General features: G+C 50.0%; 3 protein-coding genes across 3 annotated transcripts; 1 reads left to right on the top strand and 2 right to left on the bottom strand.

Moving 5' to 3' along the window:
- Positions 1–4951: 4951 nt before the first annotated feature.
- FSUBG_3120 (uncharacterized protein) lies at positions 4952–6559 on the top strand (the record flags this gene model as incomplete). The annotated part of the gene is made up of 2 exons (XM_036680968.1): positions 4952–6282; positions 6334–6559. The coding sequence occupies 2 exons, from the start codon at positions 4952–4954 to the stop codon at positions 6557–6559; spliced, it is 1557 nt and encodes a 518-aa protein (XP_036541368.1).
- Positions 6560–7522: 963 nt separating this feature from the next.
- Positions 7523–9920, bottom strand: FSUBG_3119 (gamma-tubulin complex component GCP4; the record flags this gene model as incomplete). The annotated part of the gene is made up of 2 exons (XM_036680966.1): positions 7523–9247; positions 9294–9920. 2 exons carry the CDS (start codon positions 9918–9920, stop codon positions 7523–7525), a joined length of 2352 nt encoding a protein of 783 aa, XP_036541367.1.
- A 677-nt stretch (positions 9921–10597) lies between these two features.
- FSUBG_3118 (uncharacterized protein) lies at positions 10598–12257 on the bottom strand (the record flags this gene model as incomplete). Its single annotated transcript, XM_036680965.1, has 3 exons — positions 10598–11445; positions 11498–12146; positions 12240–12257. 3 exons carry the CDS (start codon positions 12255–12257, stop codon positions 10598–10600), a joined length of 1515 nt encoding a protein of 504 aa, XP_036541366.1.
- Between the last annotated feature and the right edge of the window lie 907 nt (positions 12258–13164).

Below are 13164 nucleotides of genomic sequence, written 5' to 3'. Positions count from 1 at the left end.
CTCGCGTATCAGAGACCTACACTCATGATCCAGCAAATAGCTGATTCCCATCAAGTTGTTGGGCACAATATGCAGATGCATGGGAAGAGGCGGCAGAAAAGGTGCAGGGTCCGAAGGTCCGGCTGTTGTCCATTCGGAACTCAGCCAAATCACCCATGCATCGACTGTTCTCGCCTCAAGGGTACTTCTTGTTCATTGTGCAAGAGCCTGATGGTGGCATATTCCACCGACGGGCCGGTACCTCCATCTCCAACACGTGAATATGAAGAGAAGCGCGGGGAAAACAGCCGTCCGTTCAGGCGGAAAGTGAGGCGTCAGATATTTCTCAGCCTGAAGAACTTGGGTTATGTGGCTACGCTCGATTATCATTGTCGAGATGCTGTTGGCGGCTATCGATTCTGAGGCCAGACTCTACACAGTATATGCCTCTAAGCTTCACTGGAAGCCTTCGTTATGAGCCCAATCATCTCAGGGCCATGATGCTTTCAACTTCTGGATTGAGTAACTGCATTTTGAAAGTTACAGCACATCGCTAGCTTAGTTCCCGTAACATTACGTCAAGCCGACCTGCTGGTCTCGGCTAGGTGCAGTAGTGAAAAATGGACGAGGAAACAGATCAACTGCGCTAATAAGCGGCTTAGGTCGAGATGATGGAGAAGATTGGGTCTGGCCCGAGACAAAGTGAGGTCAGCTCGGTGACCTCGAGACTTGAAGCTTACCAAAGAAGCTGCGGTGCTTGTGACATGACGACACAAGGTTCTGATGAGTGGTGTATCCGCAGCTACAGCTTCGTGTAGGTGAACGAAAGTGGAAATGTGTCTGCCTCTGCTCTGATTGGGACAGCCAGATAGCCAACGGGATGCTGTAAGCAAACACCGCTTCTTCAAGATTCTAGCAGACGGTTCCTTCGTTCCAAGATTGCGGCCTCATGATGGTCAGGCACAGGAACGGCGCAATGCCAAGGGACCTCCAAATGCGACGACTTGACGATTGAATTGAGTCGCAGGCCATGGACATGATCTAAGTTTGCGTGCTCCTTTGGCTCAGAGGAGAAGACTGACCTTGCGATTGGCCAAATCGTTTCATTAAACAGGGGCCAGAGCCCCCGACAACGAATGGGCTCTCAACACATGAGCAAGGACTGCATCTCGATGGATCGACTTGGTGGTCATAAATCACCTTTGGCTTGCATGTTTAGCGCGTGCGATGCGAACCAAGAAGTGGGATGAAGCTGCAGGGCTTTGGGAGCAAGAAAACGTCAGAGGTTGAAGTAGGATGGCAGAATGAACTCACCAAAGAGCACCCTAATCTTTGACTGACTTGCCTAAATCTTTCTATCACCTAGGATCAAGGTCCTAAAGTTTTCTTGCTTCCCCAAGTAGGGTTCGACAAACAGTGTTCGAGCCTGGGTTGAAGATCATGTCGGCCGTGTAACTGAGAAAGTCTGGCAGCGTGTACAGAATGTTGTACGATTCACTCTCAAATTGTTAGTGTAGCGACGAATAGTGACGTGTATGAAACCCGAATGCTTCAAAGTGTCGATGGCGTCTCAAGTCCTACACGCTAGGACGCATGATGATGGAGGTGTTGGGTTCCAAGGCAAGGCATTCCCTGGGTGTCAAGATCGAATTCAGAGAAATACCGAGTTCCATCCGCCAAACCCCATATTGGCGATCTGTTTGTGACGACAGTAAGAAGAAGACATAGCTGTCGTGCTTCGTGATTCTGCCTTCAACGAGCCGCCCCATGACATCCATCTTGTGCAAGTATGTATCAAGGGCCAGCTCAGTCATGAATGAGTTGGCCGACCCGCCACGTGAATCTCGACGCCGGGATATGTATGGAGCGGGACGGGCCAGTACCTAGTTGCAGTGACTTGAGTGAGTCAATTAAACCTATAGGCAGCTTAGCAAATCCATCTGGCGCAGCAGACAAATCGCCGAGGCTGATGCTGTAAACTGTGGATAGTGAATTTGATAATGGACCATCAGTGATAATTTTAGGCTCTTGCCTAGCGTACCCTTGTCATGACATCTCCCTAAATAGAAGCACCTATAACTAGTCAATGGCGGAGTAGAGGACATGGCAGCCAGGCCAGGCAATCCCATTCACCGCAGGCCATGTCAAAGGATGTGGCTCTGTTGAGTTGAATTATCATTACAGCCTCGTCACCGACATTGCCAGCGAATAGATAATTTCAACCTCATTAACGAGGCAGACACGGCAGACAGAGAAGGCTGACGCGTTCGATCATGAGCATCTAGTGTTAGCGGTAGACCCGAACTAAATACCTATCCAAGGTTATGTGCAACCCTGAGCGAGAAAAGACGAAGAGGTGAGATGCCGTGGGATCCAATCGGCCTTGCATATCAGATCCCGGGGTCACCGGGGTGATCTTGGACATTCTGGATCAATGAGAGAAGCCAAAGAGATCCATGAATGCTGGGTGAAGAATTGACTTGGATGGTTGAGATCAGGCTTGGTTGGTGGAAGCTGAAATGGTACAGAGTAGTAGTGGATGGTGAGGGAAACCCAAAAATGCAAGGATCTGGCGTAGGTAGTTGATGATACACAGAGCCAGGAATAGGTACTGTACTAGGTAGGCAGGGTAGGTTAGTAGGTAACTTCTCAAAAACTCAGATGACTACTACCTTACCTATTAACCAGAAGTTTGAAGTTGATACAGTACATCTTTGACGTTTGACTGACTCGGATAGAATGTTAAACGGAAATATTTACTGTGCATGTGCATTTGTGATGCCTCAGGTGGCATGTCTTGAAGCCTGAGACACCTATTATCACGACCACCATGATTGGGCGGGAAGCAGCTGCCACCTTCCGCGATGTAAATCAGACCAGCAGATGAAGGAAGGCACGGGAAGATAGGTAATTGGCAAACAATCTAGAAACAGAGGAAGGAGAAATGACTCAAATCACCTCGTGACTTAAGCGAGGCATCATCGATAAACAACATCTCCTCATCTCAATCACAAAGTCAGGAACTCTCTTCCAAAATCAGGACAAACATCCAACAAACGAACCCTTGTTAGGCAACTGACTGGACTTTACAGGGCTTGTCTGCCGTGTAATACAGTACTAATGTTGGGCTATACAGTACACATGCATGCACACACTCAACCAGCCGGGACGTGTCCCAGAAATCCGCCATTCCTCCTTCGGGTCATGATCCTGAGACGTTCAGTGTCAGGGCACGTTACCTGCTTATTCGGATTCATCAGCGATCAAGAATAAATGGGTCGTAAGCCAACACACGACGAGCCGAGTTTCAACAGCCTCGCACGTCTCGCTCCACCAAATACTGTATTGAGATACAGAGGACAAGGGCTGTGGGGAAACCTGAAGGGGAGCACAGCTGGCTTTGCGTGGTGGTGAAAGATTGGCGGGTGGTAACGTTAGGGGTCCTCCAAGCATGGAGAGAAACGGATCTGTGTTCTTCTATCCGTGCATCCCTCCTCCGTACAGCAGGCAATGACCTATAACGAAGCACAGAAGTGCGATAATTATTCGGTCTTGGTCCGAGACCACCCTGGGGAAAAAAACTGTTCTGTCGACGACCATCTTCATTGCCTCAGTCGAGACAACTCTAGTAATCAAGCTTACAGACCTCTACTGACGCTACCCTTGATCGACCACCATTTCAGTGAGATCCCATCGATCGGCGGGCATCAGAATCCGCCATCCTGACTGAGAAACGCTTGTCACCCATCACCCCAGGAAGACCGAATCGACGGGACGGAGGAAACAGCCCACCCATGGTGTGACTATGAGCTCGACATGAGCTCCAAACAGCCATTGCACCCTAGCTGTGGCCTGTCCCCGTGTGGTACGCCGTCACAAAGTCTTCACACGCGCACCCTCTTGCTCACTCTAGTGGCCGAGCACTGGCCGATGCACACTAGGGATCTCATCCGGGGCAGTCTTGGGCTCTGCTCCCCCACGAAAGACGTGCTATACAGTCCGCGGATAGGACTAGTAGAGTCATCTACTTCCTACTATAGAGCGCCGTGCCTCAGGCGCCTGTCCCCGATACAGACAGTCGGTTGCGTGTCAAAATCTGGAATGCATCGCCTGGGGTTTTCAGCCACCTACCGTTGAAGTCGCCTCCCTAAGAGTGACCAACTTTTTCTGGCGCTGTCTGTGACCCGATTGTCTGCCCACCGTTGACTTTACGGTAGCAATGCTTTAATTAATGGCAACGCAACGTATTGCTCAGTCTTTGCCGATACCTTACTTGTCTCTTGCAGCCAACAATAATAAAGTGCAGCCCAGAGAAACTAGGGCTGCAACAGTGTCACTACTGGCTGCATACAATGGACACTAGGGGGTGTCTATTGAAGGTTAAGCACGAGTCTGCAAGATGAGGTCTGAGGCCGGGGCGAGGCGAGGTGTTTCTTCCACTTCTCACTGTTCCCCCCGCCGTGGCCCGAGTTGACAGGTGGTCCAAAAGTGGTCCGTCCCGCCAGGTTCCTGATGTGGCCTCGAGTCCAAGTCCTTGCCTGAACACACTTCTTACCCCTGGCTTCTCGACAGCTCCACTGGTTGCGTATTAAGGTCAGGCTCGGTACCAAATAAGCCCCCCTCCCCACCTACGACCAACGTCCGCCGTTAGTCTACCATCCATATCCATACCAAGGCAGAACCGACTTAAGGTGAAGATATATCCCTTTCGATTGTCTCCTCATCTACGCTATTATCAAATTCACGACTCTCGACTCTGACTCAACCTGATTGAAGCTGGCTGTGTCATATACCACAGACTACATACAAACAAACTCAAGTATTGCTTCGCCACACCCCTACTCCAGGCATCTTTACTTGAAGCTCAGTATTTACACCACTTACACGCACTCCTAAACTCTACTGCTCCCTCAACACCAACCGCTCTGGATACCACAACACTCTACCTTACTCAATTGATAACTATCGCACAATGACAGCCGAACCATCATTACGGCGACAACGGAAAGTTGTCATCAGTACATCTCCAGCCCCTTCCGATTCTGATTCACGCCGCGACTCGTACTTCTCAGAAGTTTCTCAATCAACGGCCCCTACCTCTTTTCACTCGACTTCCGGGTCTAATAATAAGTGTCTTGATGTTGCTCAAGGGAACAGACCTACAGCAGCCATGAAGTCAACAGTTGAGCGCAGCTTCAATACTACCTCTTCCTCTATCGCCACATACGACTCGGTCCTATCTGAAATGACACCCTTGTGCCGAGATTTGCCAGTTGGCGGCGAAGAGGTAGAATTTGAAACTGAGGATGAGGAGGAAGAAGAAGAAGAAGAGGAGGAGGAGGAAAGCGGTGATGAAGACGATGACGATGACGACAGAGAAGATGACCAGGAAGATGCCGACAAGGACTACATTCTATCTGACCCTGAGTCACTTCATATCCCTCCAGTGTTGCCTCCTTATCGCGGAACCTCTAACGAACGCCCCTGTCGACCGTCTACACCTCAAGACTTTGGCCGTCTCTTCCCTTCACTGGACCGACTTGCCGTACGCCATGACGATTGTACTTCGGACGGCAACATGAATCTCCGTGTCGATACCGTTGTTCCTTTTGGACATACACGACGCACGCTTGCGGTTCAGCTATTCCACCTGCGCATGCACGATCTGGCTCGCCGAGAGTTTTCTCTTCGCCGTTACTGCCGCGACTCTGGCCGAGAGGTTTGCAACTCTAAGCGCGCATATGCTCCAGCGCCAACCAGTACTGTCGCTGCAGCACGGCCTGTCCTCCAAAGGTCAATGAGCTCCGCTATGCGGACAATGGCTACTCCATTTCATCGACCGACCTCCAGCAACTCTTCAATCTTTAAGTTCGGCAATGGTACCAACGCTTCTACAACTTCTGATAACGCCTCCGTATGGTCCGGTTCGCATCATACGGAGAAATCAGACTCGCCAACGCCTAAGCCCAAGGCACGAATGGTACCCACAAACCGAATTAAGCTTGAGTTCAGCAACTATGCTCGCGTGGATATTGCACGACGAGGTGGACGCACCAACAAGCGATACGAGTTTGAGTGGTGGGGTCACACATACGCCTGGAAGCGTGTAATTGACAAGAACCTCAATGTTGTCTCATTCCACCTTGTTCGAGATGGACATGGCGCACCCGTCGCTCATATCGTTCCTGAGATGCGAAGTCCCAACCAGATTCTGGACGATGAGATGGCTGGAGCTTGGGTTACCCCTTGCTACATCTGGATTAGTGACAGTAGCATCATCGATGCCATTACTGACGTGGCTGAGTAAGTCATGATGAAACTCCTTTATTGTAATTAAACTAACAGGGCTTTTAGTGTCATCATCGCCACTGGCCTTATTTCCCTGGTTGACGACTGCATTAAGGAGCGATGGCAAGCCAAGAAACCCTCACACCGAGCTATCCGTAGGGACACTGGCGACGTCAACCATGCAAACCCTCGCTCGTTTATGCACAGCTTCTTCCAGCGACGCCACTCTGAAGAACACTCTTCAAGCCGTGGCGCAATCAGATTTGGACGCAAGCCTGTCGCTGCGTATTAAAGTCTAGCAACATCGGAAATAATATCGGCCGCTTTCCCTGATATTTTCTTACCAACCCCTATGGAATCCTGAATAATTCTATTTCAGAAAGGATACTATATATGTTGGTATAAGATGACGATTTTCATCCTTCTACCTTTCTTGTTTTAACAAACCTTTTATCCTGTCATGAACAGACAGACATGTACATATTTGGACTTTTTCTTGTTTTGTTATCTACTGTACTCACCCACCACAGACTGGTTGGGCTGTGAGGTTTTTTGGACGGACATTTGCGGGATACGAAATATCATCCCCACGATTGCAGCATGCGAGGCGCTCGGGAGTTTTGTTTGGATAGGGCTATGAGAAATGGGAAAGCCCAACTTAGGATTGATGATCTGGCCTGGCTTGGTATTAACCGGTGTCTTTGTTTACCCCGGATTGGACTACGCCTCTTGACCCCAGATATGAAAATGGGTATGGCTTGGAGAGAATTGAATCACTACAGAATTAGTGGATTGTACGAAACACATACAAAACCAGTTTACGCTATGATCAGGCTAAAGCTGCACGATTGAGAAGAGTTACAATGATGACCTGACACGAAGGCGAAATTGATAGAGTTCTTGGTGATATGGCGCAAAATTTTCTTGCAGCTGCATGTCTCCGTGGTCCATTGGTATAACTCAAATGCCCAAGGTAGTCCAGTCCCCTCCATCCACTCAATTGGGTTTGATAGCGGGAAGAAAAACCCTCATCCACCCCCATGTGCAACCCCTGTCAAGTCAGCTCGAGATGCATCGGGGGACGTGGGAATCGTGCCATCCGTAACGCCACAGATGCGGGGGAAACGTCCGTCTCTTTTTCATTTCTGCAGACGTGCCTTGGCATGAGAAAGTCTGCCATTGACGTCCATGTAAGTCTGACCAGCTCATTATCCCATCCCACGCGATAATTGCAGAGACGCCAGAAGCGGTCGAGTTACAGCTGTTCGACATCCTCGTGGCCGTCTGGTCTGCCGAACCATGTGCCAAAGTCGAGCTTCATGAGCAGACGATTGATGCCACCAACCCGTGCAGCTGTGAAGCCACCTCGTTCCTCTGCATCGTCTGTGTCCCGGGCTCTGCCGTTTCGCTGATCATCTTCGTCTTCCTCAGTTGCAGTGGCGGGAGCTGTGTCGCCCTCCCATTCGGCTGTGAAGATGGGGTCGGATTCGAGAGCGCGGAGGGCGGCGACGACATCTTCGATGCCAGAGCGGACACGGGATTCGATGTCGTGGAGACGGCGCTTAACGTCACGCTCTTCAGACTCGAGGTCGACAAAGGCATCGACTACGCCGGCATCCGTCTCGAGGTCTATAGATGTATAGATAGCGTGCAGACGATGTAGATGGGCGACGAGGTGATCAATGTGGATGAGGAGGTTATATAGAGGCTGGGTAAACGTTGGCTGAGTGAGAAGCAGCCGATGAATGAGAGTACGAAGGTACAGGCGGTGAGCTGTTGAAAGAGTCTGAGGATCTTGGGGAGGCGTTGAATCTCGTGCTTTGGGAGTATCATCTTGAGCTGTAGGCTTGTCATTTTCATTGCCTAGCCATAAGTCATCATCCTCTTCCCCATCTATATCAGCACCCCCTGATTCTTCTTGTAATTTGGTTGGTGTTGGTGCTCTAGACTGCCCATGCTTGGGGTCATTGGCTGTCAACCACTCATGGAAGCCCTCCCATAGCCCAGCAACAATCTCAGTCTGGAGGTATGCTTCTGTTTCTGCTAGGAAGAATATGGCAGCACTTGCAGTCGTCCAAGAGCTACGCATTGAAGACGACCGAGACGTCCAACGCTTTCGAAGAAGGATAATATGTTCTCGGTCACCTTTTGCGGTTGGATATTGACGTCTCAAGGATGTAATCTTCCAGAGATCCGTAAGCCGAATGTGCGCTCTGCGCATTGATAGTAGATAGGCGTTGATACAAGAGTATATCTGTATGTCTGATGGTGACAGTACCATATCCAGTGGTGGTGGGATATGGACGGACAGCAAAGACGGGACAGAGAAAAGGAGGTTGCGAAAAGGCGACTCGGATAAGAGGCTTGCAGCATCATGGCTGAGACCTGAACCTGAGCCAAAATTCTGAGTCGCCTTACTCTTGGTGAGATTTAGTCGTAAAAGGTCTCGAGCAAGCTCAAGTTGTTCATCTTCCTCAGCATGTTGGCCCTGCATAGATGCTAGAACAGCCCATGTCCTTGCGAGAACCGCTGCAACTTCACCCTCTTTGACCGTCACGTTCTTTAGACCATCACCCTTTTCGTAAGCCAAATTATCTGCTCGCCTCCAACGACTGCGTATTTTTTCATCTGCCTCGTGGGTCAATTGCATCGCAAATTCACCACGACCGAGTAGGAAGAAATCTCGCAATAATTGTAGCATTTCCGTCACCTTGGCTAGCGGGAGCAGTTTCTGAAGTGTATTTTCGGACAGAGATATCCGGACCGCAATGATGGCTCTCGAGAAGCTGGTGCTTTTTAGTGGAAAGGAGAGGCTGGATAATTCCTGAAGCTTTGATGATAGGTGATCTAGGCCACGAAGGCCTGAGTCAACGCTGCTCTTGACTCGGATGTGATTTAGAGATTTGCCGATGAAGAGCATGGATGAAGCTGTAGCTGGTGTCACGAATGCTGGCAGTAGACTGGACCGTGATATATACTCCTGCTTCCGTTAGCAATGTTTTGCAAAGGCGCCAAACAAGACCTACCTCTTCGGACTCTTGGACCTTCTGAACGAAGAAATCGTCACCCCCAAAGCTCGGAAGTCTTCCGTATAATATCCAAGCAGAAACCTGTTTTAGCCATGCTGTTTCTGCCACCGTAACAAGACTCATAGCCGCCTCTTGAACATCCCTATACCCACTTTGCAGCTCAAGGCGCAGACGATCCATGAGCTGAGCGCCGTGGCATGTCTCCCCCTTCTTATTCTTTACCAGCATAAACTGCACCATTTCCCAAAGCCACTCCATCCTCCTAGTCCAGTCCTTAAACTCGCCTATCACCGCCGTCAAGGGGACAATATTATACGCTCCCACCAGATCCGGGTCATCTTGTAATATGCTCGCCTCGACATTGAGAACTTTGCGCTGGAAGGCTGCTAGATGGATGGAGTCTATGGCTGTTGCGACAGCTCGGCAGATGGTCGAGGGGTGCGAGTTAGCTACCTGGGCCGTGTAGCTGATCAGTTTGATGTGGACGTCGCTGAGATGGGCAGCCGAGGCGAGGAGTTGGCGCTCGGCTGGTGATACGCCGGAGAGGGCATGAGGTTGAGTTGCATCGGTTCGTAGGAGGGGGGAGGGATGTCCCGAGAGGGAGAGTAGGATTTCATGGAGCATGGCTGTGGTTCTGGTTCTGGTTCTGGTTCTGGTTCGGAGCTTGGTATAATTAGCGGTGATGTTTGATAGGACGACAATGGTAGGAAAGGTACCGATCTTTAGCCTTTCTTGACCTGATAGAATCCCCGATATCACGCAAGATAATGATGATAACACCAAGAAGCTCAAAGCGGCACATGGACCAAGCAGTTGTGCGTCTGGTATGTATTGTTGATGATGTTGACCTTGAGATTTATCCAAAGCTCCAAGTTTGAGCCTTGACTCCCAATCACAGGCGTTCAGCCAAATTCAAGCTCAGAGGGAAAGGCTTCTCGTTTATTGTGACTGTTGAGCTCTTTAGGCTTTAACATAGCGCGACATTAACAGGAAGAAATCAATATTTTATCGAGTTCGAGGTGAAGCTCCTGAGAGCGCGACGCGAAGAATCGTACCTGCCCCGCGATCTATGTACCGTGAACTTGATACCTAGTTCGTACTGTGCTGATACATCACTTACACCAGAATTCACACCTCATGTCTAACACTCTTCGTCACAGTTCAATTGAAAAGGTTTCTGCTCAAGTCTTACGGATTTAAGAACTAATAAATGATTGATTCCCATTACCGCCTAGCAATAGGTTCAAATAGACCACGCCAAATCAAGCCAAATGTCTTCGCTATTCCGATATCGTCACCCCTCAGTAATGTCCCTTGGCAGGCTTCTTGCCATTGGCATCATATCCACTGGCGATACTCACATTATCGCCATATGTGCTATGTGAGCCCTGGCCATTGCCTTCTCTTGTCTCGAAGTTGGGGTTGTTATCCGTGCCTCCCACGATGATCTCACCACCACCCTTGACCTTGCCAACCACCATGCCCTTAGCAACACTCTTGAGGATGGCACGTCGAGATACACCTGTCACATCAATGTAGACAAGTCCCACATTCTTAACACCGCCGCCAAGATTGCGCGACAACTCGCCAGCCTCCTCACCCCAACGGTGGCCGACAACAGTTGTCACGCTGGATGATGTGCCGGTGAGTAGATTGCGGCCGGCTTGCTCAATACCGTCAACGACAGTATTAAAGGCCATCAAGCTCTTGTTCAGAACACCTGGCTTGTAGGTATCGATTGCATTGCCATCCTTGTCATAACCCCTGGCTCTACCATCTTTGCGACGCGTGACAGTTGCACCCAGGTTCTGTGCCATGTTACCGATAGTACCCACGGTGGTTGCCGAAAATGTGGCTGCTTTGTTGGAGAAGTTGTTGATCCGGCGAATGTGCGCATGCGTTGTAGGTGCAAATGTCACAGGCTTGGCGAGAGGCTTTGTATTCTTGGTGAAGTTGTCGGCTTGGCTCTGGAGGGTTCTAGAGACAACATCGGAAGTTGTGACGATAAGGCGAGATGCCTTGCTTGCACTATTCACAATGGTTGACTTTTTATACGCAGGGTGCATGTCCATCTCGGCCCATGGCTGCGACACAGGCTGCACAGAAATGTTCTGGCCACCATCGGTAGGAAGAGCAATCTCGACAGGCTCTGCACTAATGTTAACATCCTAAAGCATGACCATCAATTTTGCAATACATACCTTTGGAACCGGGTTTGATTTTGCTGTCTTCCACCACTTGATAGCTATCGGTCAACTCTCCAAGGACACTGCCGTCTTCTTCATCGATAAGAACAATCCTGCCTCCGGTATGTGAACTATGGCTGCCCTGGACATATCCTTCTCCAGGGTTATAGTCGGCTGGGTTGTAAGCGGGGAGTTGCTCGCCAGCTGCTTCGCGCGCCTTAGCTTGGGCCTTCTCGGAGGGCCTTGGGGGCTGAGGAGGAGCTGCTCGTTCAAGGAAAGCAGTGCACTGGGCAAGGATGGTCTCGAAAGTATCGACATCTTCCTGAACACCGGGCCTGGAGTTTGTGGGAGGGAATTCGATCCTGGTGAAAGCGCCGCTATCGGGGCCGAGATCCCAGCGAGGAATCAAATAGCTCGTAGGTGGTTGGTGGTAGATCTGGGTCGTAGCGGGAAGAGGGAGGTCGAGCTCAGGAGGCAGGTGGAGGTGCAGGTAGAAGTCCTCTTCGCCATCAGAGCCACTGCCTGAAGGTTCAACAAAGCCAGATGAGGTCGGGACCATGAGGAGGGACAGAGTCTGAGGTCCTGAGGGAGTGAGGGACTGCTCTTTGCCATTGGAAATGTGGTAGGCGTTGATGCCTTCTACAGCGTAGAGGAGCTTCGGATCCTATTCGAAATTTTGTTAGTATCCATGAGTGGCGGCAAAGGGAGAACGTCATGGGCATGCCAAGATGCGCCTGAAATGTATTTTCGGACTTACATTATGTCCAGAAGACATGATTGCGATTCTCTGGTCCTGGTATGTATGGATGGATGAATGAATGGAAAAAGAAAAGAATACAATCTTGGTATTATGCAATACAAAAAGAAGAATAGGTTTAGGATAACGAGTAGAAGACGAGAAAAGGGGGAGAGTTGTTGAAATCCTGGAACTCGGAAAGTCGCAAGACGTGATGTGATGGAGGGGTCGGGTTCAGGTTGGTTCAGGTTTATGACAGCAACAGCATCATTCGGTCCACCAGCAGGAAACACACACAATTCAAGACAAGCGCGATGCGCGTCAATGCAATGCGACAGAGCTATAAGTTGGGCGGCTGTTGCAGGAGCTTGATTTGAAGAGCTGTGTGATCTAGCGCATCCTCATCAAAGAGGGTGGGCGTCTGTCGGCGCTTAAATTCGTGCGGTGAGAAGCTCTATTGATGAGCTGTGAGGCCTCTTGAGGCGATCGACGTCATTCATTGGTTGGGGGAGCAAATGATCCTGGCATCGCGGCGTCGCCACTCAAGGGGAGTGACATTGTTCTAGGTTTGGCCATTCTTGAGTTAATTTTGAGTCTGGGGAGTAGAGTAGACACATGAAAAAGGCCATTTTCTTTTGTTGAGGGAGAAAAAAGTGTCGTCTCATGACGGGATCAACAGACAATTTAGAGGTTGATTGCGTGTGCACATGGGCGAAGCACTTAAGCTTAAAGTCCCTCCCTGGCTTTTGCTTCAGAGGGTCCAGACTCCCGCTCTTGGAGGTTAGTCCATCTTGGCGTTGTAACGGGGCATGGATCTTTGATGGCAGTCGGCAATTGGCAGTGACATTCATTCAGGAGCTTTGGGAAGCAGCTCAGCTTTTTGCCGCTCAACATAAAAAAAAATGAAGTCCACGCAAATATTGAGGCGCATTTCGGGATTATGATG

Source organism: Fusarium subglutinans (genome assembly GCF_013396075.1).
Source record: "Fusarium subglutinans strain NRRL 66333 chromosome Unknown NRRL66333_c0000027, whole genome shotgun sequence".
NCBI classification, from domain to species: domain Eukaryota; kingdom Fungi; phylum Ascomycota; class Sordariomycetes; order Hypocreales; family Nectriaceae; genus Fusarium; species Fusarium subglutinans.
The sequence above is the reverse complement of the archived record's forward strand: the minus strand, read 5'-3'. Positions and strand labels throughout refer to the sequence as shown.